Source organism: Toxorhynchites rutilus, chromosome 2 (genome assembly GCF_029784135.1).
Source record: "Toxorhynchites rutilus septentrionalis strain SRP chromosome 2, ASM2978413v1, whole genome shotgun sequence".
Lineage (NCBI taxonomy): Eukaryota > Metazoa > Arthropoda > Insecta > Diptera > Culicidae > Toxorhynchites > Toxorhynchites rutilus.
The window spans coordinates 100870745-100885404 of record NC_073745.1 but is presented as its reverse complement, the minus strand read 5'-3'; the positions used below and the strand labels follow the sequence as shown (position 1 = coordinate 100885404).

General features: G+C 38.5%; 1 protein-coding gene across 7 annotated transcripts in view; it reads left to right on the top strand.

Annotated features, from left to right (window-relative positions):
- Window positions 1–13367, top strand: part of LOC129767479 (orexin/Hypocretin receptor type 1-like) — a 430709-nt gene extending 417342 nt beyond the window's left edge. For all 7 annotated transcript variants that reach the window (XM_055768444.1, XM_055768441.1, XM_055768442.1 and 4 more), the window contains one exon: window positions 11483–13367. In XM_055768444.1, coding sequence (XP_055624419.1) covers window positions 11483–11659 — 177 coding nt within the window. In that variant the 3' untranslated portion in view covers window positions 11660–13367. The remainder of the gene's footprint in view (window positions 1–11482) is intronic.
- Window positions 13368–14660: the final 1293 nt, after the last annotated feature.

The window sequence follows — 14660 nt, the reverse complement described above, 5'->3', positions numbered from 1 at the left end:
CGCCATTTTGTTGTGACGGCCATTTTGGATTTGCATTTCTCATGTATAACTGTGTTCTGCTAGTTAAGTGCTCTACTAATCATTCCCTTTCATTTGATACCAATATTGATGGGGTTTGGGAAAAATCCATATTGAAGAGGTTTTGAGAAAATATGTAACCCGCCGTTTTGTAGCGGCCGCCATCTTGGATTTTTAAAATCAGTAAACACGCAATTTTCTAATAACTGCAGAGATAAAGGTGTGTTTCAAGTTTCAAATTTCAGATCAATTGATCAACAAGAAGGGGTTCAAATTTCTATTAATGTGATAAAGCGCTACAGACAAACGTGTTACAAAAATACAAATTACAGGGCAAGCTAAATAAATCCGTTTAAAAATGTAAAAACTGCACCACGTAATATTATTATTATTATTTATTTATATGTGACACTTTACCACTAAAAAAACACGTAATATGACCCATTCTAGCGAGTTGCGACAACGTTTTGAATCACGAAAAACGCGTTTAATCACGTTTTCATGTCTAAATCACACGATTTCCAAAAAGCAAATGTAAAAATAGAATTGTAAAGCAAATCATTATTCAAGTGAAGAAAAAATTCCTACAGGAATCATCAGTTGGGGAATATTATAGTGTTAAATTCACGTATTGCCAGTCTTTAAATACTTTAAATACTTTTTCAACGTCACAACATTTGACTTTTCTGCGGTTTCCGACTTTTGACCATTAGCGACCAACCTGTAAAACATAATTTTTGTTGGTGGTGGAAAAATTTCAATGTTCAATAATTATTTCTTTCCCATTGCACAATGGCCCAGGAGATGTATTTAAGTAGAAACTAGCATTTAGAGCTCAACAGTTATTCTCTAGACAAAAACCGTCTTCGACAAAGTTGTTACATATGATAGAGCGCTCATTTTTATGTTATCAAAAATAGGGTGACCAAAATTGTGGATGAAATAAAAAATCTAACTTTCTTATCTTTATAGATAGAGGTAATCATGATTCGATAATATTGTAGTCCCAGTTATTTGAGACTTCTTTGTAGAACAAAGTTTTTTTTCTATCTCTTGAAATAACTGATATAGCGCCTTTTTTTCTAAATTACGTTAGGGTCACCATGAAAAAAAACTGTTTTTTTTTTGCTCTAACTTTTATATTTCAAATTCTACATACAAACTGTCTTCGGAAGACTTTTAGAACTCACTAGTACAAACATTTTACGATGCAGAACTTGTAAATGTCTCAACTTCACCCAAAGTCATTGATATTTTCCCCCAAAAACACGCTTTTTTCATTTGTTTGTCATTCCTTCTGGTGCAATCATAAAAAATGTTTGTTGACAGAATCTCAAAGAACAAATTTCACTCTATATAATATGTGATTTTCAAAACTATGTTGTTTTGTGTGTTAGAGCAAAATAAAATTGAAACCATGAGTTTTTAGGTAAAAAAAACATCGATAGCTTTGAGTAGGTTTAAGATGTTGATAAGTTCTGCATCGCAAAATGTTGGTATTGATAAGCTCTAAAAGTCGTACTAAGACAGTTTTGATGTAGAATATGAAATATAAAAGTTCTATATCAAAACTGTCTTCATACGACTTTTAGAGCTTATCAATACCAATATTTTACGATGCAGAACTTGTCGATATCTTAGTCCTACTTAAAATTATTGATGTTTTTCTACCCAAAAATTCATGATTTCAATTTGAATTTACTCAAACATAAAAAATAACATAGTATTGAAAATCACACATCATGTAGAGTGAAATATGCTCTTTCAAATGCCATTGTTTATGTTTTCCCCAGAAAGAATGACAAACAGTTGAAGAGAGCGTATTATTTGGGAAGAAATATCAATAACTTTGAGTTAAGTTGAGATATTGGCAAGTTCTGCATCGCAAAATGTTTGTGTTAGCAAGCCCTAAAAGTCTTCCGAAGACAGTTTGTATGTAGAATTTGAAATATAAAAGTTATAGAAAAAAACAGTTTTTTTCATAGTGACCCTAACATAACTTAGAAAAAAGGCGCTAGATCAGTTATTTCAAGAGATAGAAAAAAACTTTGTTCTACAAAGATGTTTTAAATAACTGGGACAACAACATTGTTGAACTATGCTAATCTCCATCTATGAAGATAAAAAAGATAGATTTTTTTATTTCATCAACAATTTTGGTCACCCTATTTTTGATAACATAAAAATGAGCGCTCTATCATATGTAACAACTTTGTCTAAGATAGTTTTTGTCTAGAGAATAACTAAATGCTAATTTCCACATAAATACATCTCCTGGACCATTTTGCATTGTACATTTACCCAAAAATCGAACATTTTCTAAAGCCTGCAAAGTACAAACACGCTGCGAAAAAACAATGGCATTCCTCAAAGGGAGGTTGTCATAAAGTGAAGTATAATCGTCATTAAGGTTTTCTTCACCGGTGAAATATCTCACCGGAACCGGCAATCTCATCAAAATCGTCGTTCTCGATGATTTGCTTCAGCTTCTTCACTCTCGAGTTTGGACCGAACGCCTTAGGCGGTTGCGAACAAAAACGTATCTTATCCTTAAGATTTGCTAGATTATTCGATACATTCAAAATTGTATTCTTGCATTTCCATTTTGCACATGGAATTCGAAATAAACAATCTTGAATGGATGGTGGAGGACATATGTGTTGGATATTATACAACAAAAAAAAGGTGCGTTATGGCCAATGTTCGATTGTACGAACATTTCATTTCCCCATTATTTTTTTCCTATAGATGGTTCAATATAGAGTTTTACATCTTTTATCAAAGTTATACTGTAAGAAAATTCAATTGTTTATTTTATTAGTTTGTTTTATTGAAATTTAAAACACCATTCGCTTTTCATTACTTTAAACCGGATAAACTCGCCCAATAAATTTCAACAAAATCAAATGAAACTGATGGTGTGTAAACATTAAAAATTCTCAAAATTGCTGTTCGATTTTTCGAACAGCTGGTAATTAACGGGTATATGTTGTATTTTCAGCTCCGTTTCAGAATATACGAATGAACTGTGTTCCATGTAATATACGCATACACATTTGAAATACACGCAATAATATTTGTCTTGCATGAAACGTGCCGTGCCGGTTACGCTACGTGCCTGATAATATAATATTACCTTAAAATTTCCGTGCATCGTTCACGTGGTACCGGTGTTCCATCGCTTCGCGATCGCTGTGTTCCTGCTGGCGTTTTTTCGTGCGGAAGATCGAATTTTGCCTGTTCCTCGCCTGTCTGTATCCACGTCTGTGTTCCACGTTAGCTCTCGTACAGCGCAGCAGCCTTTTTCGCTCTCGCTGCATTCTTCTCCGCAACCAACTGCTTGCATTCGCCGTCAAACCAGTCATTCCTCCGGTTCGGGACCGTCGTACTTCGCTCCGTCATAGCGGTCCAACCTATGGATGTACGAAAATCCCTCCAGTCATCTTCAGGAGTAGCTGAACCTAGCTGCTCTTCCGTTGATAGCGCTGGCTCCAGTGCGTGCGAGTATTCCATGTAGGGATTGCATTACCGTGCCAAAATTTCAGAACCGGTTATTCTTTAATGAAAATTCCATTACCGGTGAAACCGGTAAATTACCGGTAAAAAAACATTCTTTAAAATCAACCCATTTTCTTGAAGAAACGGCTTTTATTTATAATGACTAGCGGCCCAATTCTATGTTTTAATAAGTTTACCGCAAAGTCATTGGAATAGCTTTGCTGTTGCACTCAAACAGACTCTCGCAACAACGCAGACGCACACACTCTCTCACACAAAAAACGCATCGCAGCTGCTCACTGCTCACTCTCTCACTATGTTTGTGTTTACGTCAAGAATACGAACATTTACGACCGTTTACGACTGTTCACGACGACCGCGCTTTATTTTTTAGCGATTTTATTTATAGTAAGATTAGTTTACAAAAAAACATTTTGCATGTTTTTGATGGTTAAAGTAATACTTAAGGACACAGAGAATGTCAATTTTATCGTCTAATCTAGGTCGGATCTCATTCAGCGATGATGAATTGGCAGCGATAAAGGAATTGGTTGATGCCTTCGAACATGGTCTGGTAGTTGTTCAACTGCTATTGCGGAAGAAATGCACCCTTTATGAAACTGAAGTCAGATTTCAATTTATGCTAGAACAGCTATCGTGACACAATTAGTGATGACTTTGGCGTCTTCTATTCTATATCGGATCTCATTAACAAACTTTACAGAAGAGAGAGAAAAACGCCTTTTCAGAGTCCAATTATGTTGAACGTACAGTACGAAGAGTATCGAATACCATTGTCATGATTTGTCTCTGATGCCCTCTGTACGAACACTCTTGTCCGAGGGTTTTCATCAATCGTTGGTAGACGTTGAGCTTGGGCTGGACGTTGATACCTTTGATTTTTTCAATCTTCGTTCACGTTTTTCCTTGGTGCTCAATTTTTCTGCAGGTTTCGCATCATCCAGTGGATTTTTTCCTCCTGTTGTCCAGCTACTGAATCAATATCATCATCGTCAAATTTGATCAAGTCAGGAACAATTTCAAATGCCTGCTTGACCAATGCAGTGCGTGACGTGACATAATTGGACTCTGAACGGGCGTTTCCCTCTTCTCGAAACTTTGTTAATGAGATCCGATATAGATTAGAAGACGCCAAAGTCATCACCAATTGTGTCACAATAGCTGTTCTAGCATAAATTGAAATCTGACGCCAGTTTCATAAAGGGTACATTTCTTCCGCAATAGCAGTTGAACACCTACCAGAACATGTTCGAGGGCATCAATCAATTCCTTTATCGCTGCCAATTCATCATCGCTGAAGCTTATCTTGTGTTTCGTTTTCCGATCGAGCAGCGATCTTTGAACTGAAGTTCGGAGGTCGTAGAATCGGCGCAACACTGCCAGTTATGTTTTTTCGATCTTCTTTAATTTTCGAGCAATATTTCAAAGCAGCATAAAGACAAATATTATTTATGGTGTAACAACAAAAAATACCGAAATTATCGGTTATTGATTGTAAAATTGCCAGTAATTCGGAAATAGAAAATGACCCGGTATTACCGGTAAAATCGGTTAACAATCCCTAATTCCATGGCAACAGCGGTGTTACGTAGTTGCTCAGTGTTGGGTCGTGGCGTTCGACTTCGTCTCGTGATCTACCGTTCTGAATCATATTTCGGACAACATCATATTTCGGACAACATCATATTTCGGACACTATCAAATTAATATAACAATTGATTTAGAGTAATCCCTTGGTTTCACTATCATTTCACATGAGAACTACATTTAAATTATAACATAATCGGCAGAAATCTTACAACACTACTCATGTTCGTTTGTGTTTGACGTTTCCTTAGCGTGAGCACGTAGAATTTACCCGTTCATAAATATTTAAATTCCTCCCGTGTTTCATCAGTTCTCATCATCGTTAACAGTTTACTGTGATTGCTAAGTAAGTGCTGTGGGACACTGGGACACCACAAAATATAATCAAGTGTAATGTAATTTTCGTCCAAAAAATTACAAAATAAAGTGTCCGAAATTTGAATTCAATCTGTCCGAAATTTGATTCTTATTCGCTTCATTTGAAAAGCATTTTATTCGATGATTTTTTTATGTTTCCAATCAAATAGGTACCAAAGTAGAAAGCTTAGAAGCATGTTGAACTAATTTATTAAAAATATCAATCAAATAATACCTGTACATAAAGTATAGATCTGTTTTCTGCATCATATACCTTAAGCGTCCGAAATATGATTCAGAACGGTACACTGTTGAGAGTTTTGAGCGCACGCATACTGCCACTAGGTAGTGGTCCGAATCTATATTCGCACTGCGATTCGTACGAACATTGATGAAGTCTTGGAAGAATTTTCCGTCGATTAGTACTTGGTCGGTTTGATTTTCTGTGTGCTGGTCAGGTGATCTCCAAGTAGCTTTTTGGATATGCGGGGGAAGCAATTACTTCGGACTACCAAACCACGAGAGGCTGCAAAGTTTACACATCGTTGGCCGTTATCATTTGAAACGTACGCAAACTATTCGGCCCCATCACCGGTCCAAGATGCTGAACTATAGGTGTTTCGTTCTTGACACTTTCAGGACATGACGTGAGACGAGTAGTGAGACGTAACTTTCAGAATTATTTACTTTTTGTTTGGGTGTGTGGTTATGATTTCAATGTCAACTCGCTAAGGAAAATAACTGAAGGAAAAAATAAGCAATATATATTCGTGAAATATAGAGTCTCCCTTCGTGTAGGCAATTAACGTTGATGGTACTGTAGTTGAAGAAACGGCCCTTGATCCTCAGTCTACTTATCCTTGCGTTGATCAGCAACCAGCCGATTACGCGTTGGCACATTCTACCCAGCACTACAAAACCAGTCTCAAGCTCGTTGGTAGTAACACAACTCTGATAGAGGGTAGCCGCACTATGCTCGCTTTTCCGTCCCCTTTTCCTGTCCAGCAAAGTTCCTACAGCTGGACAGTAGGGCATTGTACATGTAAATTTTCTTCCACGCACCTCACATCTTCCTTCTCCCTTCTCCTTTTTGTGTTGTTTTTCTTTTTTTGTCTTTTGTCTGCCATTCCAATTTATATTTTTTTCAATCTACGATACGAAATACTCAAAAAATAAAAAGAATAATGTTATAAAAAATATTCGGCTGCGTGAATTTTCTCTGATTACAGTCCTCACGGCCAATTTTGACCTGGATACTCTATCTATCACTAATACAGTTTGCCACATGTCCAAATTTTTAAGGTTGGGAAATAAGAAAGTGACGACAATCTGTCTGGGTGACATCTGTGTACTCAACACGCAGTGATAAAAACAAGTAGGGTAACACGGGGTGATTTTGTCATATGGTCATATTGGTCCTACAGGTTTGAGACTTTTCTTTGGTCTAATTGATTCCAGATGCCGCTGAAGTACAAGAAGAGGAGGGACAGACAACGTTGGAAGAAGGAGGAGCTTGAAAAAGCAACGCAGGCCATCGAGAACGGATTTTCTTTGATCAAGCATCAAAAGTGTTTGAAAATGCTCGACCAACAGTGAAAAGATTCATGCAGAATTCGAGATGGTGTCAATCCAACTTTTCTGGTCTGGAATCTGGCCAGACACCTGCTATCGATCCCAAAACATTGTTACTGATTATAACATTATCCCAATATACTTTACATAAACATAAGTATGTTTTTTCAATACCTTTCAGTAACTCAAATAAAGAGCGTGAAATTTTCTTTCTCCAAGAAAATTGCTCTTTGGGCCCCCTAGAAACAGTAGGCGTGTTTGGTTTTGCTAGTTTGAATTTAGTCAAAGCAAAGATGGCGTCGAAACAGCACGTGCTCCGCGAACGCATTGTACGGTTCTACGAAACGCATTTCCAACAAGGAAAAAAGTTCACGGTGGCACATTTTAAGGAAGAAAATGTACCTGTCAGTACGGTATATCGTATCCTGGGTTCCCTGAACGTAGAGCGGAAGGTCGGAAGTGGTCGTCCGGTGACGATAATGACGAAGCAGAGTAAGACATCGTTAAAGAAGCTGTTTGACAACAAGGACGCAACCAGCCTGCGTGACTCCGGTCGGAAATATGGCTGCTCCCACGTATTGATCCATCGGACCCTCAAGATGGAAGGAATCGTCTGCAGGAAGAAGACGAGGTCGCCCGAGTACACGGAGGAGCAGATTGAGACGGTCAAATCATGGTGGATGACCAAAAAATACCGCGGCATGTCTTTCGTTCTGGACGACGATAGCTATTTTCAGCTGTCCAAAACGCATATTCCAAGAAATGATAATTACTACTCCAGCGACAAGTCATCCACACCGCCTGAAGTGAAATACAAGTTCAAGCACAAGTTTGAAAAAAAGGTTATGTTGTACATCGCCATTTCCGACCGGAGCATTTCAATGCCTTGGTTTAAGCCGAGCGGTCTGGCAATCAACCAACAAATCTTTCGAGAAGAGTGCCTCGATAAAATCCTGCTGCCGTTCCTGTACGAGCATCACGCGGATGGGAAGTACGTCTTCTGGCCGGACAAGGCGTCTTCCCATTACGCCAAGAAGACGCTGGCGTATCTTGAGGAGAAAAAGATACCGTTCGTGCCGAAAGATCGTAACCCAACAAACTTGCCCAAATGCCGCCCAATAGAGGATTCCTTTGGCTCACTCAGTGCCCTAGTGTATAAAAACAATTGGAGGGCCAAGGACACGAAGCAACTGACTACAATAATTCGGAATTGTAACTGGAAAATGGACGTAAGTGCCGTACATCGTTCTTGTGAGAGCATCGCGACAAAGTTGCGTCGAACAACAGACCACGGCCCTTACTCAAACATTCACTGACATTTTTTTGAAGAAAATACATTATGTTATTAATAAAAAGACGGGTGGGTAATGTCGGGGACATAACCGGAGTGACGTAGGACTATACAAAGGGGACAGCTTTTGTTAAATATATATTTTAAATATATTATTTTATTTTCTTCTCCTACGTGAATACCTACCTATCTACCTGAAAAATGGATTAGTTTACTGTTTACTCTTTATGAATATGTTGATGGTTCTGAAAAGAACCTTTGGTGTTGTGTTTTTGTTATCACTCGATATTCCCATCTTGTTCGGTTAAACCTTCCTGTTTAGCTATTGCGTTTGCCACTCGCCACAGCTTTCACAGTTGGAAAATTTCTTCCCATCCAGCTTGTGACATATTGTTCAGTAAATTACATTTAATGCGACGTGCCGGAGAAACACTTTGCCACTCACTGAAACTAATTGTTGCCTTGATGAGCGCCGAACCGAAGCTGCTTTGTTCTTGATGCGGGTTTTCTGATCGTCGTGAGCAGCTTTGCAAGCCAACTCGAGCACTTCGACGGCCGAAACTCTATAATCGCTGTTAGGTATACTGGTGCTCCGGCACCAATCCGTTCGGCCTTGTTACCCTTGCGGAGCAATCAGTAAATGCGACCAACAGGGAACTGGAGACCTGCACGGTTCGAGTGAGACTTTGCTTTTCCCTTAACTTGTACTCCTTTGTTACGATGCCGATGCCGTACAACCACACGGGTTTACGGTTTGAAAGAAAATAAGATATTTTTTTGGGGTCCGCGTGTATTATACTCTAGCAGTACACACTCACAGGATAGAGACAAATCGGCAGATTCAGCCAAAGGGGCGAGTCCAACGAGACGAATGAATGAGCGTTAAAAGGGAGCGATGGCAAAAAAATACATTCATTACGATTTGTTCACTCGTTGGATTCACATGCAGGCTAAAAAGGGTCCTTTTCAGGATCACAAAATTATCTTCAATCTAAAGAGTTTATTGTTTTGTTATCACTCGATATCCCCATCTTGTTCGGCTAAACCTTTCTGTTTAGCGATTGCATTTGCCACTCGCCACAGCTTTCACAGTTGGAAATTTTCTTCCCATCCAGCTTGTGACATATTTTACAGTAAATTACATTCAATGGCACGTCGCATTACCACCACTCAGTATCCGATTGGAGGTAATTTTAACCTGTAATTGAACATTTGCGATGACAGTGGTACAGTGTCGACTTTCAATGTGGGGTCATAATTTGGACCCCGAACTCTATGTTTACAAAAATGTCCAACTAAATATGTCGAATTACATGTCCGTCCAATTAGCTAAATGTCGAGATAAGTGTAAATTACTGTACTTTCAATCTAGAAGCAATTCTGCCAAATTCACATACTCATCATATCCTGGCAAACAAATTATGAAAAAATCAATTTGTGTTTTGTTATTATTTTGGATATTGTTTTAGAAAGCATTGAACTGTATTTCCTAAACTCTTTTTTGGAAGGTTTAATGGCCCTGAAAAGCGCCTTGTTTTATGGAATGGTTCCAATTTAGAAAACTTTGTACTCGTGGTTTTGAAAAAAACCATTTCGAACGCCCTCGATGCCGCCTTGTTCTGGATTTGCCACCAAAGCAGTTTGTATAAACAACAAACTTTTTTCTTCTGCTACCTGATGCCGTTTTGCGATTGCGTTTGCCACTCGCCACACGCTGCAACTGCCTGTTGTCGTCTTGATGTGTTCTGTTCTGAATGCGGTTTTTCTTATCGTCGCGAGCAGCTTTATCAGCCAACTTGATCACTTCGGCGGCCGAAACTATATAACGCCGGCTAGGTGGACTGGTGCACTGGTACTAACGCGCTCGGCCTAGCTACCCTTGCGAGGAACTCCAGATCAACACGGTTCGAGCGGGATTTTGCCTTTCCCTTCACTTTTCCTCCTTTACCATGTCCAGACATGGCTGCTTGGGTTGGTTTGTTGATGTGTTGTGATGCGAACCGATGTGGTGTACGGTTTGAATGAGAATGATCGTTACGGCAGCGGAGCGGGGATTTTTAAGCTGACTGGCTGGCTCGAGAATTACGCATGTGTGAGACTGCGACCAATGTTTCGTTCATATTTTTTCTTTTTCCTTTCCAATCGTGCTTCATTCTATTTCGCTGCTGCTCTGGTTGCCCGTTTTGGTCGGTACGATTTGAGGAGCACAAAATGGACCAATCAAAAATGGGCACATAGTGCATTTTGACAATGCTTGATATTTCACAATTATTCAATTATTTATCTCAAGAAAAATGAAATGTTATTCGTTATGATAGATGCGTAGATATATTTCCTATCAATTGATGCCAAAACCTTTGCGATCTATTGAGAAATGCTCGAGTTATAAGCGTTCCAAATCTTGCATTTTTTCCTACTTGTTCAGTGCCTAGATTTCCATTTCACCCCCTATATCTTCCGGTTAGACGTAGTCCTACGTCAAAAATACTGAAATCGGTGAAAAAAAATAATTTTTTTTATATGTGATTGAAAAAATTCTCATTTTTTATTTAACACCCGTTATTTGGGAAAAAAGAAGGTTTTAGTGTGGCATTTCTTGAATATTGTCTAGCTTTAGTACCTTGTCGATATTCCGATCAGATGACTCGTGAATGTCAACTGCGTTTAATTTATCGTAGAACTGAGTAATGTGTCTTTGCATGCATCTCTATGATGTTGGACTCAATAAAAGATAGCTGCCACTCATTATACTTCGATATCCAACAGACGGATTTGACATTAAAGAATAAGTCGGAACATCAATTTCGATTCCCGTATCTTGAAATTAATTTGAACTTGTAATAAAACACGATGAACCAATTTAAAAATCAACACCGTTTAGGACTCCTTACACCTTACGGACTTTTCTAAATGTCTTCCCCCACCACATAAATTCATGACTTTTTTAAAGTTCATAATCTACACTCGAACACACCAGTTCGCTTCCATTGGAGGTTGCTTTTTATTACCAGCAACTAATGCCCGTGAAGCTGTATCATAATCCAATTAATTTTGAAATTGACACTAAACAGACGGTTGCTGTTTTCCGCCCGCTTTGAATAATTTCTCATCCCGGCTGCACTTTCTCTCTCATTCCAGCACACCCAGCAGACATCGTTCAACGGAAGCCGCCATCACCATGCCCGGAACAGTATCAATCATCCGGGCAGTTTAACCGCACAGCAGATCTCGCCGGTTTCGCTCGAGGAGCGACTCGCACTAACTAAAAACGTGGATGGTTGCGAGCGGAATGGCCACCAGCGGCGTCAGCAATAATAGCCCACCCTGGTCATCGCTACACTAGTCTTTCCGGAAGTCAAAATAAGTCAACCGTAACGAACAATAGCTGTAATCACTATCCTGGGTGAAGGGGTGGTGTAATGGAAATCGAAGGAAGAAAGAAGGGTGGCCACCCTGCTAATGACCAAGAATCAATCGAGCCGTTGTGAGATTAATGACAAAGCCAATGTGCAACGTTGCACTAGCTGCGATCTATTTTCTGCAATCAAGCTAATGAGATAGGGAAAAAGTGACAACAAATAAGTCCATGAAGGGTATTGACATTTAGACTCTGGAACTAATTTTTCAGATCTCTTTATTTGTACAATCTCAATATCACAACATAAAAAATTATTTTTCAAGTGTTTAGCTGAATTCCAATGTGATGTTGGGGAACATCACAATTCATGCCAACCTGCATTGAAAGATAAGAAGTTCGAAATTCAAATCCATTCGATTAAAAGCTCGTATTGCATTCAAATAAACATCATCGTCATTTCACGAAATGTTTTCAATCCGTGTCACGACAGCTGAGGATAAAACGATGAGCTGAAACGATTCGAAGATGAAACATAACCCCTACTGTACAAAGTGATGTAGATTCGATTAAGCTAGAGTTAGTTCAAAAGGATGCTCGATGAAATCAGAACATCACATCGTGTAGAATCCGGAACAAGAAACTATCATCTGTTAGGAATAAACTTGAAATAACAAAAATAGGTAGTGAGCATATGTCGCCTAGAATTGTTCATTCGAAGCTAAATACAAGTCTGCTTATCTGTGAATGCACATTGTAAACTAGATAAGGACGACAGAGAGTGCAAGACCATGTTTCCAGGGCTGGATGGGACGAAAAATCACGACGAGGACGAAGACGACACACAGATTTAGCGGATTCAGAAAAACAAAAGATCCTCGGTTCGAAACGGAACGCTCCTGCTTATGCTGTTGAATAATACATAAATACCCCCACACGTGCTGTGTGTGTATGTATGCGTTGGCAACAGCAACAAAGCGGAAATGAAAATCCTTTCGTTGTCCAAATCCTTGACTGTACGGAACAAAATGGGCAATCTTGAAACTAACGAGCGACAGTTTTTGCACAACGTACAGGATTTTCGTGTCCGTTTCGCTGATCCGAGGTGAAAGTAAAAAGGTTGAATCACTAGACTATGGCGGAGCAAGCGCGCCGAACAAATTTAAAACGAGTTTTGAAAGCACACACACACACAAATTAAATGAAATCCACTGTAAATATTATTTGTTACGGAAAAAAGATACTAATAGACTAAGAAATGAGTAAAGAAAACAGACTTGTTGGTCGTAAAGAGATTCCTTCTTCCACATTTCTCCCTCCAACATGTGCAAAGTTTCTAGCTTTGAAATAAAAAAAACAGTTGTAACACCTTCTGTATAGTTAAGATACACTGAAAAAATATGTGATGCCGTTTAGTTTGCTCTTTTTCATGAAATGTACTTATACAATAGAAAAAAATTAAAATGAGTGCATGAGCATTCGAGGCAACTAGAGAAAAGCCAATTTCATATACATGTACATACCCACAGAGATCTGTTGGTCGTAATCAAAATTATCACTATAGATATAAAATTATAACGATTGCATCGTCAACTATGGGAATACAACCATAGCTGCGGAACCTGTAACTGTAAGTCAGGACAAAGTGAACCAAATTCATATGAAAGTATAGTCTGTTATTCATACTACAAGTTCTTATTTGAATGAGTTGAAATATTTTGGATCATTAAAAATTGTCTATATTCGTAACTTTGTGTTTTAGTCATTTTGAAAGAAAACAAACTTTCTTAGATGATTGGCGGGATAAAGGGTGTTACGATCAAATTTTGGTTAAACTAGAATGCGTGTAGGGTAGGTGTACCGTCATCCGCGGGCAAATTGATCCGGGTGAAATTGTTCAAATGTACTAATGAAGGCAAACTGAAATTTTTGAAAGTATTATTTTTTTTTGCATATGACGCGTTTGATAATCATCTGTAGATTCTTCCGTCAGTGGTTCTCCTCGAATCGCTCCTTTCAACACATAAATAATTATATTTTTCTGAACAACATTCTCGTTTCCATTTGTAATGGTAAAGAAGTATATTTTCACCACGTCAAAACGAGATTAATAGACGATAAACATTTCAATTCACACCCAGCTGATTCTTAATGAGTTGAAAAAGCTACACAGCTACTACATAAACAAGTGAGAAAAATTAATTTTACAAAAAAGCACCATAAAAGACCACATTTTTTCTTAACCAGAAACCAATGTTGCGGTTCAGATTTCTCGGAAACGGCTGAAACGAATAGGATGCGAAAAGCTTCATTTGAGAGTCAATATTGTTTCGTTGGAGAAACCTTTGAAGTTTTATCGGAATTAGGTTCAGGAGATATGATGTGAAAAAGTTTAGGGGCTGAAGATTTCAGAGCACAAAACGACACTAAACTAAGGATGCCTTTTGGTTGGAGTTGAAAGTCAGGACACCTGTCGCAGCTATGAGTGTGACCAAACCATTATCATTCTTTTGAGATATCTATATATCTATATATAAATGGGTTTCTGTCTGTCTGTTTGTCTGATTCTTATGGAATCGAAAATTACTGAACCGATCAACATGAAAATTAGTATGTAAGGGTTTTTGGGGCCGGAGAAGGTTTTTATGATAGTTTGTTACCCTCTCTAAGGGGAGATACCATACAAATAGAGCATAGATTTCCGCATAACTCAAGAACTAATCAAGCAAACGGAACCAAATTTGCGGATGTTTTAGGAGGCAAGAAACGTTTCTAAGGTGGTTCAACACTCCTACCACCTCTCTTAGGGGGGCTGCAATACAATGAAACATGAATTTCTGCATAACTCAAGAAATAAACAAGCAAATGGAACCAAATCTATGGAAGCATATGGAAGTTTTAGGAGGCAAGAAACCTTTCTATGGTGGCTCGACACTCCTCTCCCTCTCTAAGGGGAGGCTG